Source organism: Budorcas taxicolor, chromosome 4 (assembly GCF_023091745.1).
Source record: "Budorcas taxicolor isolate Tak-1 chromosome 4, Takin1.1, whole genome shotgun sequence".
Classification (NCBI taxonomy): domain Eukaryota; kingdom Metazoa; phylum Chordata; class Mammalia; order Artiodactyla; family Bovidae; genus Budorcas; species Budorcas taxicolor.
The window spans coordinates 38,607,412-38,633,506 of record NC_068913.1 but is presented as its reverse complement, the minus strand read 5'-3'; the positions used below and the strand labels follow the sequence as shown (position 1 = coordinate 38,633,506).

Here is a 26,095-nt window from a genome sequence, read left to right as displayed (position 1 = left end):
GAACGAGCAAAGAGATTATGGCATCAAGATTAATTTGAAAGTGATTGTAGGAATACTGCCCAGTGCTGTGATTCCAGCTGAGTAAATATCAAAGAGGTTAACATTTAGAGGAAAGACAGGGAGAGCAAAGGGTGCAAAGGGTATAAAGAAGCAGAATGAATGACATTATGTACCAGTGATGAGAACATGGGCTGTAAATAGAGTGCAATAAATCAAAATACAGTAAAAACCAAACAAATGCACCATTTTGACTCACAAGAGAGGGGACATTTAACTTTTCATTATGAAGTCCATGCTCTTCTCATTTGGGATGCTTGTTCTCAAAAGTATTTTCATACCTTTCTTCCTTTCTCCTTATTCTGTCTTCCCAGAATGCCTTCTTTTACTCCATTTGGACAAATCTGTCATACTTCATTACACAGTGTATGGGTCACTTCTTTTCTAAAGCTTTCTATGATATCTCCCCCTATTCTTGATTCCTCTTTGATTTCACAGCATTTTTTAATTGAAGTATAGTTGATTTACAATATTGCCTTAGTTTTCAGATGTACAGTAAACTGATTCAGTTTTATATATTTCAGATTCTTTTCCATTATACATTATTAACATAGTTTTCAGTGCTATACAGTAAATCCTTGTTGCTTTTCTATTTTTGTATAGTGTGTATCTGTTAATCCCATACTCCAAATTTATCTTTCTGTCCCTCTCCCTTTACCCTTTAGTAACCATAAGTTTGTTTTCTATGTCTGTGAATCTGTTTCTGGTTTGTAAATAAATTCATTTGTATTATGAGAGTCCACATATAAGTCATACAACATTTCTCTTTCTGCTTTACTTAGTATGATAATCTCTAGGTCCATCCATGTTACTGTAAATGGTATTATTTTTTCTCTTTTTATGGCTGAGTAGTATTGCATTATGTATATATATGCTATATCTTCTTAAACCAATCATCTGTTGATAGGCACTTGGGCTGGTTCCATGTCCTTGCTATTGCAGATAGTGCTGTTATGAACACTGAGGTGCATGGATCTTTTTGAATTAGAGTTTTCAATGACAAAGGAGTTGGATTGCTGCATCATATGGTAATGCTATTTTCAGTTTCCTTAAGGAATTTCCATATGTTTTCCACAGTGGCTGTAGCAATTGTCACTTGCACCAACAGTGTAGGAGGGTTCTCTTTCCCCCACATGCTCTCTAGTATTTATTATTTGTAGATTTTTTGATGACAGCCATTCAGACCAGTATGAGGTGGTACCTCATTGTGGTTTTGATTTGTATTTCTCTAATAATTAATGATGTTGAGCATCTTTTCATGTAACTGTTGGCTATCTGTATCCTTTCAGGAAATGTCTATTTAGAACTTCTGCCTATTGACTGGTTGTATGAGCTATATTCATATTTTGGCTATCAACCCCTTCTTAGTTATACTGTTTGCAAACATTTTCTTCCATTCCAATTTTTTTTTTTTTTCATTTTGCTGATGGTCCTCTTTGCTGTGCAAAAGCTATCAAATTTGGTTCAGTCCCATTTATTTATTTTTGCTTTTAATTCTTTTGCATTGATCTAAGCAAATATTGCTATGATATATGTCACAAAATGTTCTGCCTATGTTCTCTGAAGTTTTTTGGTGTTGTGCCTTATATTTAGGCCTTCACATTCTGAGTTTATTTTTGGATATGTTATGAGGGAGTGTTCTAGAAAAACAAATAAAAGGCATCCAAATTGGAAAGGAAGAGATTCAAGTTTTCATTATATGCAGTTGAATGGCACACGATATAGTAAATCCTAAAGACTATGCAAAAACTTAGAAATAATAAATGAATTTAGCAAGGTAGTAGGATACAAGATTAATTTACAGAAATCTGCTGCATTTTTTTACACTTACAATTAAATATCAGAAAGAAAAAGTAAAACAATCCCATTTAAAATTCAGGTCAAAAATAAATAAATAAAATACCTAGGAATAAACCTAAACTAAGTAGGTGAAAGACCCATATATTGAGAACTCTAAAAACACTCATAAAAGAAACTGAAACAAACAAATGGTGATTCAAACAAATGGAAAGATATCCCATGTTCTTGGAAGAATTCATATTGTTAAAATGAGCATACTACCCAAAGCAATCTACAGATTTAATGCAATCCCTATCAAACTATCCATGATATATTTTAGAGAACTACAACAAATAATCCTAAGACTTATATAGAACCATAAAAGACCTAGAATTGCAAAAGCATTCCTGAGGGGGATTAAAAAAAAAAAAAAAAAGCTGGAGGCATAACTGTCCCAGACTTCAGACAATACTACAAAGCTACAGTAATCAAAACAGCATGATATTGGCACAAAAACTGATATATATATCAATGGAACAGAATAGAAAGTCCAGTAATGAATCTATACACCTATGGTCAAGTAATCTTTGACAAAGGAAGCGAGAATATACAAAGGAGAAAAAAATCCTCTTCAGCAAGTGGTGCTGGGAAAACTGGACAGTCTGGAAATCCCCATAGCACTTTTATTTTGAGTTTGCTCTTGGCACTCATCACAGTGTAACCTGGTTTTTTCCTGCAACAATTTAAAGAGCTCCTTTCTTGTGCCAGTCATCATGCTAGGCACTGGGGACAGAAATAAATTAGATACAAACCTTGCCCTCAAGGAGCTCACCCACACTCTAGAAGAAGAGACTGAGCTGTAAACAAAGAAATTACACTTTTGTGATAAGTGTGATAGTGAAATTATATACAAGGCACAGATTTAGGGCAGAGAATGCCAAGTCATATTACAATCTATTTTCTTTATTTCATTGTGAGCTCTTGAGTCTATGCCTCATTCATGTTAGTATCCTCATTATCTACCAGTGCCTAGCACACGGCAGGTAGTAAGACTTCTAAGTAGAATTTAATACAATGGGTAGGAATCTGGTTCTAAAGAACAAAATGTCTAAAAGCCTGATTTGTTTATATTCAAAATTATTATTATTATTGGTTTAACTTGATTTGGTACCTCTGCCGTCGCATGTTTGAAATGAAAACCAAGCTGTCTTCTCTGGTCAGGTGGACTGTGAAAATGACCATATTATATGAGGCAACATTTCCATGGGTTCATTCTCTCTTTTATGTATAGGTCCTTTACTATTTTAATTTTAAAAAGTATGTTTCTTTAATTAATTAGTATATAAACTGTTAGAAGTAAAACTTAGAGGTTCTGCAGAGTTTTGAAAAATGCTTTCTTATTGATGGAAATATGTATTTTGCAAACATTAACATTGACTTTATAATTATTACAAAGTTAAAATACAAAGCATGGATGTCTTTGGCATTAGGCTCGTTTATCTCTAATACACTGTTATATTAATGTTGAATCCTATTTGTTAAGTGTGTATTTGAAGCCATGAAACTGGACAGATTTCCATTAAAGTGAAAGAAAATTGTGTTTAAAAATGAATTCTTAAAACAAAGATTTCAAAATGTTGTACTAATCACTCCATATTAATAAATTAATAAAACACTTATGACCTTTGGATAGGCAATTTCAATAACAATTTTCAGGCATCTTTGTAGATCCTGAATGAAACTGACTATGATAATGACACACTATAGAATTTCCTCCCCATATCTGCTTTGTAAGTATGGCATAAAATAATAATATTTAATTTAAAGGCATAACATTCACATTTATCACCAGAAGTATAGAGCTCAGCTTACAGATGACTACAATGAAGAGATATGCTAGCAACTTGACTCTGGTTCTCAACATTTTCTACTCTTACTTTCCTTCACACTATATGCTACATGGAATAGGAAAGACATCTGAATTCAAATATTTTGAAGAAATGTGTATTTAGCAACTGAATACATGCTAACAGGAGTAATTTACAGCAGCAGTTTCATTACATTTTTCTCTCCAGTTTTCTAGTTCCCATCTGAAATCCAATGATAAATACAGATATGGAACATATTTACTACCTGGCAAAAAACATGCTTATTGAATGGGCACACAGCTTCTTCCCTTAAATAGCACATGAGCCACTTTGTCACCTATGTGGGAAAATCTTGCATTTTAGGATGATGTTGAACACACTGAAATGGGGTACCTACAAAAAGTTGCATTTTACACTGTCCTTCCTCTTCTTTTCAAAATTATTTACATCTCTTTTCCCTAATGTGTAGGTAGCAAAAATATTAAACACATACCATTGAAAATCACTAAATAATACATAAAAAGTAGCATTAAGTGTGCATTTACATGCATTTATTTTACATTTGATTTCAAGTGGGTCATAATTTCTCTTCTGTTATGTACTTTTTCCTATTTTAAGATTTGTTGTCATAATCTGTTCAAGGTCACATGAGTCTCTTAAAAAACTTTCAACTCTGATGATACAAGCATGAGCCAAAGCCTATTAAAACTGAATAAACGGGATATTAATTATTTTTTGTGCAAATTGCCCCGTTCACACTGACAGAAGATTAAGACTGGAATAAGAGTTATTTATCTGTAAGTTGCATCTATAATTTTCTTCAAAAATACAGACCTGATCATTTATTAAGACATGCTGGTGGATTTGTTTGTTTCGTTTCTTTTAACTGAAATCTAGACTTTCTTTCTATGGGTATTTCATAGTGCTGAACAAAATGCATTCAGATATTAGAAGGCATCCCTAAAGTTACACAATCTCTATCCTTTCAAATCCTTTATTTTTGAGGACTAATAAGAAATAAGATAATTTTGTTATTGCCAATAAATGTGTTTCAGCTGCAAATTTAGAATAAAATGCAATACTGAATTGCAGTACAGTTAAGACACTCTATGAAAAATGTTAAAATGACCTATTTTGAAGCACTTTTTGTTCTTTGATTTATATCTCAAACACTTTTTTTTTTTTCTCAATAGGAGTCTGTTCTTCAAATAATTTAAAATTCAGCTACCATTTGAGGATGTACTTCTAAGAGTAACACTGTATTAATCAATGGAGCCTAAGATTGAATATAGGGTACTTCTAGGCTCCCATTTGAAACAAACGTCAAAAAGTATTTATTCAATATAATCATTAAAATTGAAACATGAGTTTTCATCTGTGAAATACTTCAGCTGATAAGAGGATTTGTTTGAAAATTCACTATAGTCTGAGGTGAGAAATTAATTCTGAGTTATTTAGAATCCCAAGACAGCTACAGTCAGAATTTCAATGCTGCTTTCATTAATTAGCAATAATGTTTCCTTTGCATATTTGTGCATGATGAAGGACCCAGAGAGGAATTCTTAGAAAGATGAGTGCAGCACTAAAGAAACTCCATCTCAATGCTGAAGGTTATTTACATCTTGAAGTCAATTATTCTTAAGGAATCATCTTAGGACAATGAAGCAGACAAGCCCTTAATTAATAAGTATCTCATTTTATAAGTTGTTGCAGAAGACAACAAGCTTTACATGTTTTAAGGCTGGGTTGTGTCCTGGAAAATAGTTTGTATAAAAGTCACTCCCACTGACTTGAAAGGAATCATGAGTTCTTTAGACAGATAATTGTCTTAAGGTGAGATAAGAAATAGCTGATAAAAATGTGAACAGAGCTGGGAAATTTGCTTTTAGGATGCTGTTCTGAATATCCTTGATATCCCTCTTCTCAAAAAAATTAAGTGACACAGATAAAAATCCTAATGGAGTCAAGAAAGAGTTTTTGTATCTCAAATATCAGACAGGGATTCAAGTGAAGAGTTAAGACATTTTCTACTAACATTAAATTAAACCAATGCTTACTATTTTTATGAAATATACAATCCTTTTTCTCCTTGTTGATTCATTAGGTACAACAAAATGCATTTGCAAATTTATTTCTATGTTTTTTTTTCTTTCCAGATAAATGCTCTGTTTTTCTAAGAATATTTATGCAGTTTCTAATTAATTTAGGTAATATTTGTAGAAAGGGAGGTGTTATTTTCTTAATTCCTCAGAGAAATAAAGCATACTTTATATCCAGATTTTAGGAATTAGTTGTTAATGATGTATATATGCTTTAGGACAATATTGGTTATTCTCGCAAAACTGAAAATGTTTTTAAAAAGCAGCACACAACTGGAGTTTTTTAAACACAAAAACTATATACCACAATACTGTAAGACAAAAACTTACTCTAGCTTAGAAAAGAGCTAATTTTTTTCTGCATATTTGTCATGGTACATTTAAATTATAGTTTTAATAAAATACATCTTTAGATCAAAGCTGGAAGAAAGACATCAGTAGTAGATCAGTGTATTCCATTTTTCTTCTGGATGATGAATGGTTTATGTTTGTTTGTTTTTTATTTCCACAGACCATTTCATTCAGTATCATTTTACTCCTCCAGTACACATAAACATGAGTGTTGGTAGCCAAAAGATATCCTTGAATCCAACAATGTTTTGGAATATTCCTCAGCTTAGTAAATCCATGCAGTTTATCTTAAACTTCTAGTTCAAGAAAATGGCTTTGCTGATGCCATTTTTATTCTTTAGATGGCACTATGGCAAATGACATTTTTATTTCTCAAGCAAAGAAAGTGAAACCTGTATAGTGAAATCTCATAGGAAACATTAAGTCACTAGAGTGAACATCTGTGTTCATCTGACCTCTATTAATAGGTGTTGGTATTCAGAAGAATGCCTGTTAGTAATATTACTCATGGACTTAATTTATAATTGGTGGAACTCAGTTGCATTTCCCACCATTGTAAACATCCGCATAATGCCATGAAAAAGTTCATGTATATTGCATTTTTTCCAGTTATTCTCTAGGCAAGTTTCTACTTGTTTGAGGTTTCTAGAGGTAATGCAGCTCAGACACTCCTGGGTGCCCTCTCAAATTCGTGGGTCCTCCTGTTTCTGCCTTTCTTATTTTCCTGTAAGTGCTTCCATTTGTTACTGTTCCCTTGGGTATGTCCTGGCCTTTGCCTACGCTGTTTTCGGTCCCTTTTCCAAACTTGTTCACAGAACTCATCCATTGTGTTCAGGTTGGGATGGTTGATGAGCTGCATGAAGTCTCTGTACCAGACCTTCTGGCTAGGCGTCATGCTGTTGGACGTTTCTTTGGTCTTAGACCCATCTCCATCATCATCTTTATGAAGAAGTTCTTCCAAATGCTCTGTGTCGATGACTTCTAGGGTCACTTTAAGAAGAGTTTGCATGAAGCCGTGTTCCACCGCATGACAGAGGTAATTGCCTGAATCCTTCCGCTGCAGACTACGCAGTAGAAGGCCTTGTTCTGTTCTGATGATATGATCATCCACTCTGATCTAGCAAAAGAAAACAAGCAGTGAAATCATATATATTTACAAGAAATATAAGCTCCAAAACTGTGTCTCAGTAAAAATTTGTATTGTATACTGAGGCACATTTTAACAGTAAAATTTCTAGTTTAAGAGAAATGATATAATTTCCCCTTTAGAAAAAAGAGTTATAAATTTCTCCTGTCTAAGACATATTGCAAAATACTGGTTGTCTATTGTCTTAATAAAATTTCTCATAATAATTTAAAATAATTAAGATAAGAGGATGAAAGGACAAAGATAGATTCTATTTTAAAACTTTGAAATAAAGTATATATAGGAGAAAGTGAGTATTGGAATTGGAAATATAGAAACATAATACTAGAAAACAGTGCAGCATTAGAATGAATTTATAATAAAGTTTGAAAAAATGAAATAAATTCAGTAGTTGAGCAAGCAGAAAAATTATGGGATTACATGCTTACTTATTTATTCAATTTCCTGTCTTAGATGCTACATGAAGACATGTTATTTAATATGTCTAACTGCACTTTTACTCTGAATGAAGTTTACAAAAGAGATCTCTGAAAGCCTAAGCTGGTAACATGTAAAATCAACTTTAACATGTATATGACATGATTACATGTTTAAAGACTGCTTCAACTGTCAAAAGAGATGATGGGGTATTTTCACTTCTACATTTGGATTACGTAAAATTATCTGCAAAATGTACATTCATAAATCATGTACATTGTATGGTTACCCTTATTTAAAGCTTTAAAAAAAGTTTAAAAGTCTCAGAGTATTCACTGAGATTTTCTGCGTATAATTTTTTAATTTTACAGAGGAATTAATGGATTCATTGAGGAGGAATATTTGTATGAACTACGTGCATAATTCACATCAGAGTTCAATACTGGAACCTAAGATCTTTCCTCCTGAATCTGCTACTCCTTTCTCTTAACTGCCTCTTCCCATTTGAGGAAGAAGTTAATGAAGAAAGGGAAACATGTTTGGATAACAGAATCAATTGAACAAAAGTTAAAATTAGTTAGGAGGGTTTTTCTTTTTCTTGTATACAAATGAATATAACATAATAGATAACTCCAGGCAGAAAAAAAAAATCTCTAAAATGTACTGCCAGCCCTGCCCCCCCAACCCCCCGCCGCAAACAGCTTCTAGGTCAAAATTCTTACAGTTCAACTTTGTTCCTTTAATTCCTAGCACAAAGCCTGCCATAAAATCATCTTCAGTTAATACTTATTTAATGAATAGGTACTGGTAGATTAAGAAAAGAATGACTATTCACAGTACTTCTTTTTCCCCTCTTAAGTCAACCACACTGGGGTCCCTTAACAGCATGTGTTAGATGATAGAGTGAGTCCAGTTTCTTTCCTATACCTCTTCTTTTCGCTCTTCGTTTCGCCTCTGGAATTGCCAATAGACCAGAGCTCGCTGTGACTTCGGACTGCATTCCAGGAACGTGCTACTATTTTCTACCCCATAGATGATTCTTTCTTCGAAGCTGTGGCCATGGTGATTATCTGGCCGGTGATGAGGAAATGAAATGAGAAAATGTTAGAGAAGTAAACTCAACTTTCCAGAGCATTTATTTGGAAATTCAGGAGATGGACTTGTTGCCGAGTTGGAAATCTTTTCCAATTTTATTGAGGATGGCAGAAATGTCAGTGTTTCAGAACTCAAGTGTCTACCTAAACAGACTAGTTATTTTGTTATGGGTTATATAAGGCGTATACAGAAATTTGTCTACCAGAAAATAGCATTACGTTAACAAAATCAGTCATACATCTTTATATGCCATGATAATACTTTCCAAGAAATTTTTTTCATTGTAAAACTATGCTCTAATTGTGCCAGTTTATATTGCACTATTTTCCAGCAGAAAAAGTAATTTGATTGTGTTTTTGAAAACACAAGTTTTTCTTTGAGAACTTAATTTTGCCGCTTTCTTTTTCATCTTTAAAATTAAATTCGCCAACCAATAATATTTATCTTGTATTTTACAGAAGTTACGAGTTCAGGAAGTTTATATTCCCTACCAATAACCCTTAAATAATCCACAAGTTTGTTCTGAAGATCAATTGATGTGAAATGTTTGGGATGGCTCAGAAGAAAGGTGCACAATTATAATGCAATGTGGTTTCAATTGTCTTTATTTTAAAATGACACATCTTTTATTATTTTCAAGAATTAGGCTAAAGAATATGGCAAGAGTATATAATAAAATACAGCAATAAGAAAGCCTGTTTCCTGATTAAGTTTCTATTATTTTACCCTTTATGTAACCTCCTTCAATGTGGTAAATGAAACACAGTTAAGATCAAAACTACGACACAGGGAGTTTAGGTAAAACTCATTTAGAGAAAAAAAACTCCTTATTATCTTGTATAATCCTGTTTCCATTATGACATCCTGTACAATCTGGAACTTATTAAATTCATTTAGAAAATAATAAATATATTTTCACATGCACAGAAGACTGACAGTGTAGACATGAAAAATTTTTGCTTACTCTTTCAAACTCAGCTAGATTTTTAATTAAAAAAGTTTGCCCCTTTTTTGCATTACTTTGACAGTTTTACTCTCATTATAACTATCTGAGTACTTTTGTCTGTCAGAGACAGTATGATCTGCTCTAAGTTTAAAGCTTTCCAAAATCCTGTTTCCACCCAATCCCTGTACACAGCCTATGGCCATCATCTCCTGTTCTCACCCTGCCTATGGTTGACCTTCTGACTGCATTTGCTGTCTCCAGGGATGTCCATCCCAGTGTCCTTCCCTTTATTGTTTTAGGTATGAAACAAAATGCTTCTAATTGGGAAGTATCTGTCCCTTCTTATTTAAAAGATCAAGTCCCTGGAAATAATAATTAAAAAAAAAAAAAACATGAAATGACTGAAATGTAATGAAATAACATTTAACTGATTTCAAGTCACATTTATTTCATGTTGGAGATATGTGTATCTATCAGTGTATACTTTGACTATGGCAGTGTTGTTCTTTGCCCCCTGAAATTATTAGCATATTTTTATTGAAAAAACATGATACGTGCTGCTGTGCTAGTTTGCAAGACACCTACTTCTTTGGATAGAGATAAATTGAATCTATTGTCCAACATGAGCTGGATGATCTGTGATGCAGGAGCTACCATGAATAATTAGAATGCCTTGTCACAGAGGTCATGAGAGTTTACACAGAATGCATTTTTCCTGCTAACTGTTGTACAGTTTAAACTTGTTTGATATTTAAATTATTTTCCTTATATTATGCTTATTTATAAATTACTTATTATAGGAAAGGTAGATATCTGCAACATACAACAACATGGATGAAACATGAGAACATGCTAAATGAAATAAGTCAGTCACAGAAAAACATAAACTGCAAGATCTCACTTAGATGAGGTATCTAAAGTAGTAAAAAATCCTAGAAGCAGATAGAAGAATGATGGTTGCCAGGGGTTGGGGGGAGGGAAATGAGGAATTGCTAGACAACGGGTATAAAATGTTAGTTATGCCAAATAAATGAGATCTGCTACATAACAGTATACCTATACTGAACAATACTGTATTGTACACTTTAAATTTGTTAAGACAGTGGATCTCATGTTAGTGTTCTTACTCCAGTCAAACTAAAAAAAAAAAAAAAAATTAAAAAGAATTTTTTTAATTAAAAAAATAAATCCTTTTAGGAAGACATTTTTCATTCAATCTCTAAACATTAATGAATCATAAAATATACAACAGCATGATAAAACAGAAAAAAAAATCAGCTGGATTTAAAAACAAACAACATGGTGATCCACCAGTATCTTCTCTCTTACCAGCCATGCTTACCAGGTCTTTTTCTTGAAGAAATTTATAATACTTGACTTGTCTCTCATCTAATCTGTCTAAATTAATATAGATAACTATAGAAATCTAAGGTATAAATAAATTATTGCTCTCAAACATAGAAATCTGTTTAAATCCTTCAGTACATTTGTGGGCATTCAGCTAAGAAAATCAATGTAACTTGTACGATAAGAAATAATAGAGCTTAATATAAATGAAACATCTATTAGGCATATTTTCAAAAAGTCAGTTTGTCTTCTGAATTAATTTAATCATTCTTTCCGATCCATAAAGTGAAATGAAGTGAAGTCGCTCAGCCGTGTCTGACTCTTTGAGACCCCACAGACTGTAGCCTACCAGGCTTCTCAGTCCATGGGATTTTCCAGGCAAGAGTACTGGAGTGGGTTGCCATTTCTTTCTCCAGGGGATCTTCCCAACCCAAGGATCAAACCCGGGTCTCCCGCATTGGAGGCAGATGCTTTACCCACTGAGCCACCAGGGAAGCCCATGTTCTGTTAACTTCACTTAGTCCTAGCAAACCTACTTAGTCTTTATGTTCTCTCCAAAATCTCTTCTGGTGACAGCAAATATTTCCCAATGTACAGTAAAGAAAAGAATTCTCTTAAAAGTTTCCTGATTTTTTTTTTTAATTCACCTGTTACTTGTCTATGAAAAGAAAGTCAAAGTGTAGTCACTCAGTCCTGTCTGACTCTGCAACCCCATGAACTGGTAGCCCTCCAGGTTCCTCTGTCAGTGGAATTCTCTAGGCAAGAGTACTGGAGTAGATTGCCAATCTGTTCTCCAGGGGATCTTCCTGACTCAGGGATCAAACCTGGGTCTCCCTCCTGGTAGGCAGATTCTTTACCATCTGAGCCACAAGGGAAGTCTGTTATTTGTCAATAGTAGAATCTAATGTGTTATTTGATTTAGCCAAGGGTTTATACAAAGTGATTTACGGTTTAATATAGGAATAGACCATGGGTTTCTTCAAAAAATATAACAACCTTCAGGCACTTTCCCACCTGAATAAGCTAAGAACCACAACTGGTGAAACTGGTTCATTGGCTTGAGGCCTTTAATAACTACTCTTGCCAGTACCTTAAGGTTTCATTTCCCACTAAGTTGGCTCTTTCTTTCTCTCCTCTGTCAAAATTAAAAGCAAAAGAAAATCCAGTTAGTAAGCAGTAAAGCTAAAAGTCCTGTCATCTTAACTATCAGTCACAGCCATATTCAAAGGTACTTCTGAGTATGCAGATGACAGTAGTACCTCCTATTCCATGTTTCTAAAGTCCTGTTGCCAATCGCCAAACACTAAACAGACAAAATTTCCACTGGATACATTTGTTTCTGTTAATTCCTCTGCAGTAGAATGTTTCTATCACCAGCAACTTTTAATTGTGGATCACAACTTTCATTTAAAGTGGCCTCAGATAAGTATTCCTATATTTGGGTACTTACATGTCACGACCCATAAACATTTTTTTCTGTTAATCTCACCACACCTGACACGTTACAAATAGATACTCAATAAATCTGTTTTTTTAAATTTTAATTTATTTTTTATATAATTTTACAAGTTACACTCCATTAACAATTATTACAAAACATTGGCTATATTCCCCGTGTTGTTCAATGTATCCTTATAGCCGAACTTATACCAAATAGACTACTGGAAGGCACTCAGTAAATACCCACTCCCTTTTCTGACCCTTCTACCCCAACTACTTGAGTAAATTTTGTACAACACAGGAAACATCATGGGTCTAATAGCTATATGATTTTTTCTCTCTCATTTTCCCCTCCTTTCTTCCCCATGCCCCTTTACCCTTATTGCTGTCTCTCTTTCCCTCTCCTTCTCTTCAAGAGTAATTACAAACAGGGACAACATTCTGATCCTTGACTTCTAAACTTACTAAGTGTTCAATATTTTAGATGCCAGAACTCAAAATACTTTATTGAGAATCTATAATAAGACAAATTAAGAACTCCTTCCCAACATCAATCCTGCTCTCTCATCCCCATTAAAGAAGGTATTTCCTCTTTTATGCTTTCAAAAATCCTCTTTTTACATTTACTTTTAGAACACATGTAGTCTTAATTGCTACAATTATTTATCAGTCTAGTTATCTCCTTCCATTTTTTTTGTTTTCCACAATTCTGCCACAAGGGTGTCATAAACCCTTAAATGATGTTTGCTAAAAGGCAAAACAAGGTAATGATTTACTCTGCATTTAAAAGCTGAAATCTCATGTAACTTTGACATCCTCAAGACACAGAGTTATCATACTTATATAAATCATTAAGAGTTCAATCAATTAAAATGGCATAGGGTGTATACCCTCAATATGACAGAATAAATGATTGAACTGTAAACATTTCAACTCTTCTAGATTTGTTAAGTTTTATAATGTCACATGAGTTGGTTTGAGATGTGGTAGGAGAAGATGATGATTAGTCAAGTGTATTCGAAAACAAAAAATCCAAATATGGGATAATAACAGAGATTTCACAAATTATAGGCATAAATCCTCACATCTCTAGAGTCACCTCTATCTCTAAAGGATGTCCATGCCAATGAGTAATCTTTTCAGAAAGAAAGCAATCTCATTTTAATCCATTAAAAAAAACTTTTCACACTGAGCAACTGTTTTGAATACAAACTTTTGTCATGAATATTAGCAGTAGATAAGAAGGGTATAGTTGTTAAATTGGCACAAAAATTCTTGTGGGTTGAACTTAACAGAGCAAAATATTGAGAGAAACAAACATTAAATTTATTTTAAATGCATCAGTGTGTTTGAATAGCACATATTACAATATGCTGCAGCTGTTAATGACAAGAAATAATGTTTTTAAGGAAGCAATCTTCAATTAATCATTTCCTCTTTTAGTTGGATAATTTATGGAAATGAAATGAGGCTAATAAACCAGAAAGAATGGGAGGAAAGAAAGAAGTTAAATAAATTGCTTCCTTTTGTAACAACAAAAAGTCATGATATCCATCATTTGTTCAGAAACATGATGTTGCTAAAGGCCTTATTTAGTATTTGATTCTCTTCCAATCTTGCAGAAACAGAAGGCATCACATTTCAGCTTTCCATTTATTTCACTTTCCATTTTAACCCCATAAGTGTCTCCCATGATTGAAATGTTAATAATATAAGAATCTTAGGAAATTTGATTTCATGTAGAAAAGACAGATATAGGTTAGGTAGTGAACTATATATGTATTCAACAATTTGCTCTCTGCTGTCATATTTTTATGTTCTCCCTTTTAAGTTATTAAAAAGTTGAATTTCATAAATAAGGAGTATAAAAATAAAATAATTTGTCAGAGGGAAATTGGTTGCAAGCTATTTTAAATATTTAGCAAATTCAGTTAGTTGCCAAACTAAGCAAAGAGAAATATAATTCTACTCGTATTTATCACATTATAATTTTAATATTTTACACTGTCATTTTTTCCACAGTATTCTTCAATGTAAGGGCTTTCCTCGTAGCTCAGATGGTAAAGAATTCACCTGAAATGCAGGAGACCTGGGTTTGATCCCTGGGTTGGGAAGATCCCCTAGAGGAGGGCATGGCAACACACTTTAGTATTCTTGCCTGGAGAAAACCCACTGACAGAGGAGCCTGATGGCCTGCAGTCCATGGGGTTGCAAAGAGTCAGGCACAAGTGAGCAACTAAACATATTCAATGTAAAGGTCAAGCAAAGCAGAAAAGGAAATGTTGTCCACCAATTCCTGGTGACACAGATATGCACTTCTTATGTAAAAACATTACTTAGATTTTTCTTACTGGATTCTAGATTATTTTCTCCAGAAAATACAACCAGTACTTTTTCAACAGAAAACACTATTAATTTGACTCCAAGTGGATAGTATTTTCTAAAATAGCAGGAGCAGAAAAGGCACTTCATGGATGAATCAGTAACTCTTAGAAAGCCATTAAATATTTTAAAATAAAAGACAAAAATGTATTCATCCTTAACATTTGTGTATATTTTGGACCTGACGATATTAAGATGGCTAACAACTGATTCAATAATCTCATATACTGCAGTGCTCTTAACATAAACTTATAGTATATATAAGCTATGTACCAAGGGTACTATTCATTTGTTTATAAAGATAATGCTTAGTATAATGTTTCTCCACTCTTTTGTATGATGAGAAACTAGTTTCTTAGTAAATGTGTCTTGCATGTTAGTAGCATGCAAACATGCACCTAGATGTGTGTGCATATGTATTAAATTTCATGCGCTTAATATATGTATTTCTTATGTACAAAAAAGATTTAATTATTGGAACCCTAGAGAAAATTTAAACTTATAATTTATCAAATTGCTAAAATAAATTTAAATGGTAAATTGTTTATGCCCTAATTACTATCTGTCCCTGATGCTGGAAAATAATTATCTACCAGAATACAACACTTAAAACTACAGTTCAAGGAGTTCTACAGTTTTCTTTGAATTCACAGATACCTGTGGATTTGTGTTTGAATGCTCGTGTGAGTGTATAGATAGGCAGATAGATAAACAGAGACATGACTAGGGTATTTTAGTTTCATGATTCATAGAAAATTATTGTATTAAAGAGTTGCCAGTGTCTCATTTTTAAGATATTTATTACTTTAAAATATAAAAGTGAAATTGAAATGCTCTGAAGTTACCTATGAAATCATTTTAATAATGTGCTTAATAATCTTGTGACATCAGAGGATTCAATGCTTCTTAGTATAAGGAGGGCTGAAATTCAATTATTTTTTTTTATTTTTGAAACTCAATTATTTATAAAGCATCACCAATATGAAGCTATCTACTGGGATATTTAGTCTATATTGAATTTCTGATATGTTTTATTTTTCATGATTATATAGCAAATTCTTTACCAAGAAAGCACATGTAATTTATATGCCATAAAATTATGATAGGAATTTATATATTTAGAAATCCAGAGACCTGAATTTTAAATGTTTAATTTACAGTTTTCAAAGAGATATAATAGAAGATGATGAAAAATCCATCTACTGAAGCAGAAACCTTCCACAAATAATAATGAGAATACTACTTTGTATTTAATTTAATTTTTTTTGCTTATAACTTTTGGAATTTAAAAAATACTGCATGTTTAACAACTTTTTGGTTACAATCTAAATGCAGAGTTCCAAAGAATAGCAAGGAGAGATAAGAAAGCCTTTTTAAGTGAACAATGCAAAGAAATAGAGGAAAACCATAGAATGGAAAGACTAGAGCTCTCCTCTAGAAAATCAGAGACAACAAGGGAACATTTCATGCAAGGATGGGCACGGTAAAGGACAGAAGCAGTATGGACCTAACAGAAGCAGAAGACATTAAGAAGAGGTGGCAAGAATACAGAGAGCTGTACAAAAAATGTCTTAATGATCTGGATAACCACAATGACGTGATCACTCACCTAAAGCCAGACATCCTGGAAGGTGAAGTCAAGTGGGCCTTAGGAAGCATTGCTATGAAAAAAGCTAGTGGAGGTGATGGAATTCCAGCTGAGCTATTTCAAATCTTAAAGGACAATACTGTTAAAGTGCTGCACTTAATAGGCCAGCAAATATGGAAAATTCAGCAGTGGCCATGGGACTGGAAAATATCCTTTTTCATTCCAATGCCAAAGAAGGGCAATGGCAAAGAATGTCCAAACTGCAGCACAATTGCTCTCAATTCACATGCTAGCAAGGTAATGCTAAAAATCCTTAAAGTGAGACTTCAAGAATTCTTCGTGAACCAAGAATTTCCAAATGTACAGCTGGATTTGCAGAAGAACCAGAAATCAAACTGCTACCATCTGCTGGATCAGAGATAAAGCAAGGGAATTACAGCAAAACTTCTGCTTCTACCTCACTTACTATGCTAGAGCCTTGGACTGTGGATCACAACAAACTGGAAAATTCTTCAGGAGATGGGAATACCAGGCCACCATACCTGCGTCCTGAGAAACATGTTTTCAGTTCGAGAAGGAACAGTTAGAACCAGACCTGGAACAACAGACTGGCTCAAAATTTGGAAAGGAGTATGACAAGGCTATATATACTGTCACCCTAATTAATTAACTAATATGCAGAATGCATCATGCAAAATGCCAGGCTGGATGAAGCACAAGCTGAATTCAATTTTGCTGGTAGAAATATCAATAACCTCAGATATGCAGATGATACAACCCTAATGGGAGAAAGTGAAGAGGAACTATAGAGCCTCTTGATGAGGGTGAAAGAGGAGACTGAAAAAGCTGGCTTAAAATTCAACATTCAAAAAACTAAGATCACGGCATACAAGTCCATCAGCTCATGGCAAATAGATGGGGGAACAATGTAAAGTGACTGACAGACTATTTCTTGGGCACCAGAATCACTGGCAGTGACTGCAGCCACACATTAAAAGATGCTTGCTCCTTGGAAGAAAAGCTACAACAAACCTAGACAGTGTATTAAAAAGCAGCGATGTCACATTGCCAGAAAAGGTCTGTCCAGTCAAAGTTATGGTTTTTCCAGTAGTCATGTATGGGTGTGAGAGTTGGACCATAAAGAAGGCCAAGGAATTGATGCTTTTGAGCTGTGGTGCTGGAGAAGCTCTTGAGAGTTCCTTGGACAGCAAAGAGATCAAACCAGTCAACCCTATGGGAAATCAACCCTGAATATTCGTTGAAAGGACTGATGCTGAAGCTTCAAAACTTTGGCCACCCGATGTGAAATGCCAACTCATTGGAAAAGACCCTGATGCTAGGAAAGATTGAGCACAGGAGGACAAGGATGAGATGGTTGGGTAGCATCATTAACTCAATGGACTTGAGTCTGAGCAAACTCCAGGAGATGGTGAAGGAGAGGGAAGTCTGGCTTGCCGCAATTCATTCGGTCATGACTGAGCGACTGAACAACAGCAAATTTAAATTATAGGTGTAAACAGTCACTAGTAAAATAATACTCAACTTGGAGGCTTCAATAATATGTGAACTGTGAACTTCCAGATGTTCAGGCTGGATTTAGAAAGGGAAGAAGAACCAGAGATCAAATTGCCAATATCCACTGGATCATTGAAAAAGTGAGAAAGTTCCAGAAAAACATCTATTTCTGCTTTATTGACAATGCCAAAGCATTTGACTGTGTGGATCACAATAAACTGTGGAAAATACTTCAAGAGATGGGAATACCAGACCACCTCACCTGCCTCTTGAGAAATCTGTATGCGGGTCAGGAAGCAACAGTTAGAACCAGACATGGAACAACAGACTGGCTCCAAATAGGAAAAGAAGTACGTCAAGTCTGTATATTGTCACCCTGCTTATTTAACTTATATGCAGAGTACATCACGAGAAACACTGGGCTTGATGAAGCACAAGCTGGAATCAAGATTGCCAGGAGAAATATCAATAACCTCAGAAATGCAGATGACACCACCCTTATGGCAGAAAGTGAAGAGGAACTCAAAAGCCTCTTAATGAAAGTGAAAGAGGAGAGTGAAAAAGTTGGTTTAAAGCTCAACATTCAGAAAACGAAGATCATGGCATCTGGTCCCATCACTTCATGGAAATAGATGGGGAAACAGTGGAAACAGTGTCAGACTTTATTTTTGGGGGCTCCAGAATCACTGCAGATGGTGACTGCAGCCATGAAATTAAAAGACGCTTACTTCTTGGAAGGAAAGTTATGACCAATCTAGACAGCATATTAAAAAGCAGAAACATTACTTTGCCAACAAAGGTCCATCTAGTCAAAGCTATGTTTTTTCTAGCATTCATGTATGGATGTGAGAGCTGGATCATAAAGCCGAGCACCAAAGACTTGATGCTTTTGAACTGTTGTGTTGGAGAAGACTCTTGAGAGTCCCTTGGACTGCAAAGAGATCCAACCAGTCCATCCTAAAGGAGATCAGTCTTGAGTGTTCATTGGAAGGACTGATGTTGAAGCTGAAACTCCAATACTTTTGCCACCTGATGCGAAGAGCTGACTCATTTGAAAAGACCCTGATGCTGGGAAAGACTGAAGGTGGGAGGAGAAGAGGACAAGAGAGGATGAGATGGTTGGATGGCCTCACCGACTCAATGAACATGAGTTTGAGTAAACTCCAGGAGTTGGTGAAGGACAGGGAGGCCTGGCATGCTGCGGTTCATGGGGTCGCAAAGAGTTGGACGTGACTTAACTGAACTGAAACAACTGGGTGATCTGATGACATATTTAAAGACTTTAATAAGGAATACTGATAGCACAAAATATTTCAAACCTCTTCTTATTCAGGTTGTGTATGCAGGCCTTGCATACATATACTATGAATAGTTGGATTATTTGCCTAATGTAATATCAGAAGACAGCTGTGTTGATGGTTTTTTCCAGTGAAAAGTTTCAAAAAGGGTTTACAAAATTATAAAAGGTGACACTATAATAATTTTATTCTAGGATGCATACTTCTTTATATTTCAATGTGTATGACATCAGAATGTTTTACGATTGCTCTCTGAGTTGAAGTTGCTTTCTTTTGGAAAGAATTTGTTCTTAACTTCTGCCAGACACATGAGTCCCTACTAAGCTGATACCTCCCTGAAGTTTTGTCTGAAGTTTTAGTCCACCTTGTTGCTGTGAAATCAGAAAGTAAACCTTCAGGAGGATCAACTTTGTGGTTCAAGGAGTAAAACAGGGAAGTTTCATTGCTATGGAATTAATTTATCCTTTGTGCCCACACTGAAAAGTTCTGGTTTGATGCTGGGACGCTATATTATTGTTCATTTTGGGCAATTTTTCTAAGCAATACATAACAAAATGGTGCCTTCTATATTCTGTGATATCTTAGACTTGATACAATTTAATAATTTATCAAAGTTAGGGATTTTTTTTTTTTAGGACTGATATCAGCTCATTTATCAAATCTTAAGGCTTCTTTTGGGGCCAAATGTTCAGATTCATAGTTGGATTTTCTATATGTTTAAAAGAAGCTAAAGCATAAAGCATAAAGATTAGCAGTGCTACAAAATACTAAATTTACAGCTTTAAAGACCATAAAGATGACACTGCCAAAGATATTTTATGAAATTTTAGAACCATTTTGAATCCAACCAAGACGTAAATTGATATGAAGTAGCTGTAGAAATAATGAAGAAGATTGGACTCAAAGAACATTCTACTGTGGGTTATTGGAATGGAAATGCATGTATGTAAAACAGTCAAGAGAACTAATTCAATGATGGCATTACATAGAAGTTAGAACATAAACTATTTTGAAGATTCAAAAATTTAAGATGATGTTAATTTTTAAAATTGTTACTGCTGGTATAACTTTTTACTTTCTGGACATGTAGATCAGCTTGTTTAACAAAGAAGGAAGAATGAGAGGTACCTTAAAAGTAAATTGACTCAACCACTCATGTTCTTGAATGCAAAATCAAACTCCAATTTTGTGCACAATAGTTATTTTAGGGAAGGGAACATATTGGAGGTTTCTTGTTAGCATTGTGTATGAGGTGTGAGTGGGAAGACAAGAAGATCTGCCAGCACAGCTATATTTAGGGTTTTGTACTGAAATTTCCCTAGGCGAAAGGCCACCGCTGATGGGGAAGAGTGTGCTGGACCAAAGGGAAGTGGAGCTGGATTATTCTGTCATCCAGGCCAGCTCATTAGTGCTTCTTTACAAGAGAGGGAACAGAGCACTGAGTGAGTGTCAAAGGTTTCATCAAGAGTGAAATTTCTTCCACCTTAATTCTGAGCTGTTTTATATAGTTTCTCTATGAAAATCTCCAGGATATGTAAAATATAGAGTGTTACAGAATATGTTTACCATTACAGCTGGAACTAATCGTCCTGAAGTGAATAATTTGGCTTCAGGTCATTTAGCAGTTTTCTTGAAAAGATACATCATATCTTTATATGTTTCCACATGACCACATATATTTTACTCAATGTGAGATGTGACATTAGCAAGACAACATACATGATTTAACAGGGCTGAGCTCTGGATTTCTGCCCATTTTACTTTCAAAGATTGACATCACCTATTCTAAGATAACTCACTGATTCCTAATGGTAAGACCCAATCTGACCATATGGGAATGTCTGACTTAAGTTTCCAAATATTTGAAATTCACTGTAATCTATGGTGTATATTTTTTATGTTTGGTCAGTTAGTAAGACAAGCAGACAAGAAATAAAGAGGCCTTCAAAAAAGGAATGTTTTTACTGCTGTAGAGCTTAAACTATTTTGCCATTTCCTCCCATATATCACAAGCATCTACTTGGGGTTGTTTTTATACAAACACACACACACACACACACCCCAGGTACACTGAAACTCAGCAATTCTTTTTCTCTCCCTATACTATGCATTCATACTGAAGAATCAGGAGAAAAAATTATTCACATTCATTCTAACTTTCTATAACTAAGCAATTTCATATTCCCAAAGTTTATAGGCTGCCACTCTAATTTCATGAAAACGTAACCTTAAAATGTGAAGCACTTTCCAAAGTCTCTACACTCAACAGTCAACAATATTTATTTATCCATTGCCTCACTTAAATAAATATGACTTTGGTCAGCTTTTCCTTGTATATATGTACATTCATAATTCCAGAATACATATCATTTTGCAAAAACACTTAACTGAGTCTATGAAGGGACTGAATTGCTAAACAAATGAATATATTGGTAAGATATATACGTATGTGTGTGTGTGTATGTATATATATATATATAAAATTCTTTAACAATCTTCAAACATAGCATGGTATCCTATGTAAAGTGGCTTGTAATTATAATTTATTAGTTAATTGTTTGGTTTACAATATTTCTTAAGAAAGATTCTACTTCTGAATACAATGCTGTTACTAACAATGTATTACAAATCATTTCCACAATAAATAACAAATGCTGTTTAGATCAAATCTCTACTGATTAACAAAAATAATACTATTCTATAGCTTGAAATGTTTAGATCATTCATTCAACAAATATTTGTTCAATGAATATCTACAACAGTCACAATATTGCATCTGTTATAACTAGAGATAAAAAACTGAGCAAAATAGCAAGTTTATATTGTCATGGAGACTAAATTTCATAGGAAATGAGCTCTAGTTTTATCACCTTGTTTCATTTACTTCTAGTTAGTATCATTAGTCTTTCCATATTTAAGAAAAGTGAAAAAGTGAAAGCGTTAGTCCCTTAGTCATTCAGTAGTGTCCAACTCTTTGCAACCCCCTGGGACTGTGAAACACAAGGCTCCTTTGTCCATGGAATTCTTCAGGCAAGAATACTGGAGTGGGTTGCCATTCCCGTTCTCCAGGGGATCTTCCCAACCCAGGGATCGAACCTGGGTCTCCTACATTGCTGGTAGGTTCTTTACTGTGTGAATAATGAGGGAAGCCCATATCTAAGCAAATAAACTCTTTAATATAAGGAATTAATATATCATAATACTGAATTGCAGAAAAGCTGATTATCATGATTCAATATTTCTATGTGAAATAGATAAATGGAAGATGAGGGAATATTTCGTTGTCCAACTGAAATATGCCATCTGAAAAATTTAATGAGGCTGTGCCAACAATGTGCTAAACCCATATAAAGGCAAAAACTTGTTAGGTAGGATGAGCAACAAGGGGAGGCCTGGCTGAAAACTGACCTCTAAACTCCATCCTAGACACACCCAGGAGAGCTCACAGCCTACAAGATAATTACAGAGACTTTTCAGCTCCTGCACAGGTGCCTTAGGCACAGAGTGGATACAAAATAATCAAAGGAGCTTAAGTAACCTTAGAGAAGGCAGTTTGGAGCCCATAATGGGCTTATGAATATTTTACATCTAATTATAACAGACTGAATTATGTGAAGACATATGGGAAGTCATAAACAACACAGCCTGCTGTGTTGTAACTTGGAATTGTCAATTGGCCTTGAGCATATGCCCTCTGCATTCCCTTTCATTGACTGGTGGTGAGTATAAGCCCTACTTTGCACTGGGCATAACCAAAAGGAGCAGACTGGGAGTACAAAAGGGGGAAGCCAAGAGGAATGGAAAGGAAGGAGGAAGAGAGCTCCTTTTGGGGTAAGCCTGCTCACACGTCTTAGGAGTGTCTGTCTAATCAAGTATCTGTCTGCTTGAACTGACTGAGCTCTAACTTGTCAGTTGTTTTTAACCCTTTAGTCCTATGCTCAAAATTTTTGTTGTGATGAAACACAACAAAGAACTGAGAAGAGATGAACTGAGGAGGAGAAATAAACCGACCTGACATTCTGAAAAATTTAATGAGAGTGTGCATCAACAATGTACTAAATCTGTATAAACACAAAAATTCTTCCTCTTATCTAGTGGCATTTTTTTCTTCATAATGAGAACAGTAACAGATAGGAAAGCAAATAAACAGAGAAGAAAATTTTATAAGCAAAATGGATTCAAAATATAGGTTCAATATGAGGCAACCTATCTCCTAGTATTGGCATCTCTAAACGACCTTATAGGCATTCACAAATCACACAGAGACGTATGTAGGATACACAACAAGGACCTTCAGGAAGGCAACCAGGTTTTTGAATGTTGTACAACATGTTTTCTTTCTTAGTAATTATGACCCATGAAAGGACCCAGAGACCCCACAGAGACTGTGACAGAACTGTGTCTGAGCGTCTCCTGTGGAGGAAGGGTCAGCCGTGGACTGCTGCAGGGGCAGGGCCTCTGGGTGCAGCAGACATGGGTATGGCATAGCCCTTCTGGAGGAGGTCGCCACTAACCCTACCATAGAGCTGCCAGAACTTACACAGGACTGGGAATTAGACTCTTAGAGGGCACAACAGAACCCTGTGTGCACCAGGACCCAGGGAAAAGGAGCAGTGACCCCACAAGAGACTGACCCAGACTTGCCCAGGAGTGTCCAGAAGTCTCCAGTGGAAGCATGGGTTGCTGGTGGCCTGCTGTAGGGCTGGGGGCACTGAGTGTAGCAGTGCATACATGGGACCTTTTGAAGGAGGTTTCCATTATCTTCATTACCTCCACAATAGTTTGGCCCCAGGTAAATAACAGGGAGGGAACACAGCTCCACCCATCAACAGAAAATTGGATTAAAGATTTACTGTAAGCCTCTTATCCTTTTCCATCAGAGGGCAGACAGACTGAAAACCACAATCACAGAAAACTAACCAATCTGATCACATGGACCACAGCCTTGTCTAACTCAGTGAAACTAAGAGCCATGCCATGTAAGGCCACCCAAGACAGATGGGTCATGGTGGAGAGTTCTGACAAAACAGGTCCCCTGGAGAAGGGAATGCAAACCACTTCAGTATTCTTGCCTTGAGAACCCCATGAAAAGGCAAAAAGATAGAGGACACCGAAAGATGAACTCCCCAGGTTGGTAGGTGCCCAATATGCTACGGGAGATCCTTGAAGAAATAACTCCAGAAAGAATGAAGAGATGGAGTTATATCAAAAACAACACCCAGCTGTGGATGTGACTGGTGATAGAAGCGAAGTCTGATTCTGTAAAGAGCAATATTGCATAGGAACCTGGAATGTTAGGTCCATGAATCAAGGCAAACTGGAAGTGATCAAACAAGAGATGGCAAGATTGAATGGCAACATTTTAGGAATCAGAGAACTAAAATGGACTGGAATGGATGAATTTAACTGAGATGACCATTATATCTACTACTGTGGGCAAGAATCCCTAAGAAATGGAGTAGACATCATAGTCAACAAGAGGCCGAAATGCAGTACTTGGATGCAGTCTCAAAAACAACAGAAAGATATCTGTTTGTTTCCAAGGCAAACCATTCAATATCACAGTTATTCCAAGTCTATGCCTCAACGAGTAATGCTGAAGCTGAGGTTGAAAGGTTTCATGAAGACCTACAAGAATTTCTAGAACTAACACCTAAAAAAGATGTGCTTTTCATTATAGGGGACTGGAATGCAAAAGCAGGAAGTCAAGAAACATCTGGAATAACAGGCAAATTTGGCCTTGGAGTAAAGAATGAAGCAGGGCAAAGGCTAACAGAGTCATAGAAAACACTCTCTTCCAACAACACAACAGAAGACTCTACACATGGACATCACCAAATGGTCAATATCGAAATCAGATTAATTATATTCCCTGTAGGCAAAGATGGAGAAGCTCTATACATTCAGCAAAAACAAGACTGGGAGCTGACTGTGGCTCAGATCATTAACTCCTTATTGCCAAATTCAGACTTAAATTGAAGAAAGTAAGGAAAACCACTAGACCATTCAGGTATGACCTCAATAAAATCCCTTATGATTATACAGTGGAAGTGCGAAATAGATTCAAAGGATTAGATCTGATAGAGTGCCTAAAGAACTATCGACGGAGGTTCATGACATTGCACAGGAGACAGGGATCAAGACCATTCCCAAGAAAAAGAAATGGAAAAAGCAAAATGGCTGTCTGAGGAGGTCTTACAAATAGCTGTGAAAAGAAGAGTAGCAAAAAAGCAAAGCAGAAAAGGAAAGATAAACCCATTTGAATGCTGAGTTCCAAAGAATAGCAAGGAGAGATAAGAAAGCCTTCCTCGGTGATCAGTGCAAAGAAATAGAGGAAAACAACAGAATGGAAAAGACTATAGATCTCTTCAAGAAAATTAGAGATAGTAAGGGAACATTTCATGCAAGGTGAAGGTGAAGTCACTCAGTCGTGTCCAACTCTTTGCGACCCCGTGAACTGTAGCCCAACAGGCTCCTCCATTCATGGGATTCTCCAGGCAAGAATAAAGATGGGCTCAATAAAGGACAGAACTGGTAGGGACCTAACAGAAGCAGAAGATATTAAGAAGAGGTGATATAAATACACAGAAGACTATACAAAAAAGATCTTCACAACCCAGATAATCATGATGGTTTGATCACTCACCTAGAGCCAGACATCCTGGAATGTGAAGTGAAGTGGGTCTTAGAAAGCAACACTACTTAGGAAACTAGTGGAAGTGATGCAATTCCAGTTGAACTACTTCAAATCCTAAAAGATGATGCT

The 26,095-nt window shown here is 35.3% G+C and overlaps 1 protein-coding gene across 1 annotated transcript in view; it reads right to left on the bottom strand.

Annotated features, from left to right (window-relative positions):
• Window positions 1–6,815: 6,815 nt before the first annotated feature.
• The window catches only part of SEMA3A (semaphorin 3A), a 366,549-nt gene continuing 347,269 nt past the window's right edge, over window positions 6,816–26,095 (bottom strand). Inside the window, 2 exon segments of the mRNA XM_052638692.1 lie at window positions 6,816–7,271; window positions 8,646–8,788. Coding sequence (XP_052494652.1) covers window positions 6,816–7,271; window positions 8,646–8,788 — 599 coding nt within the window.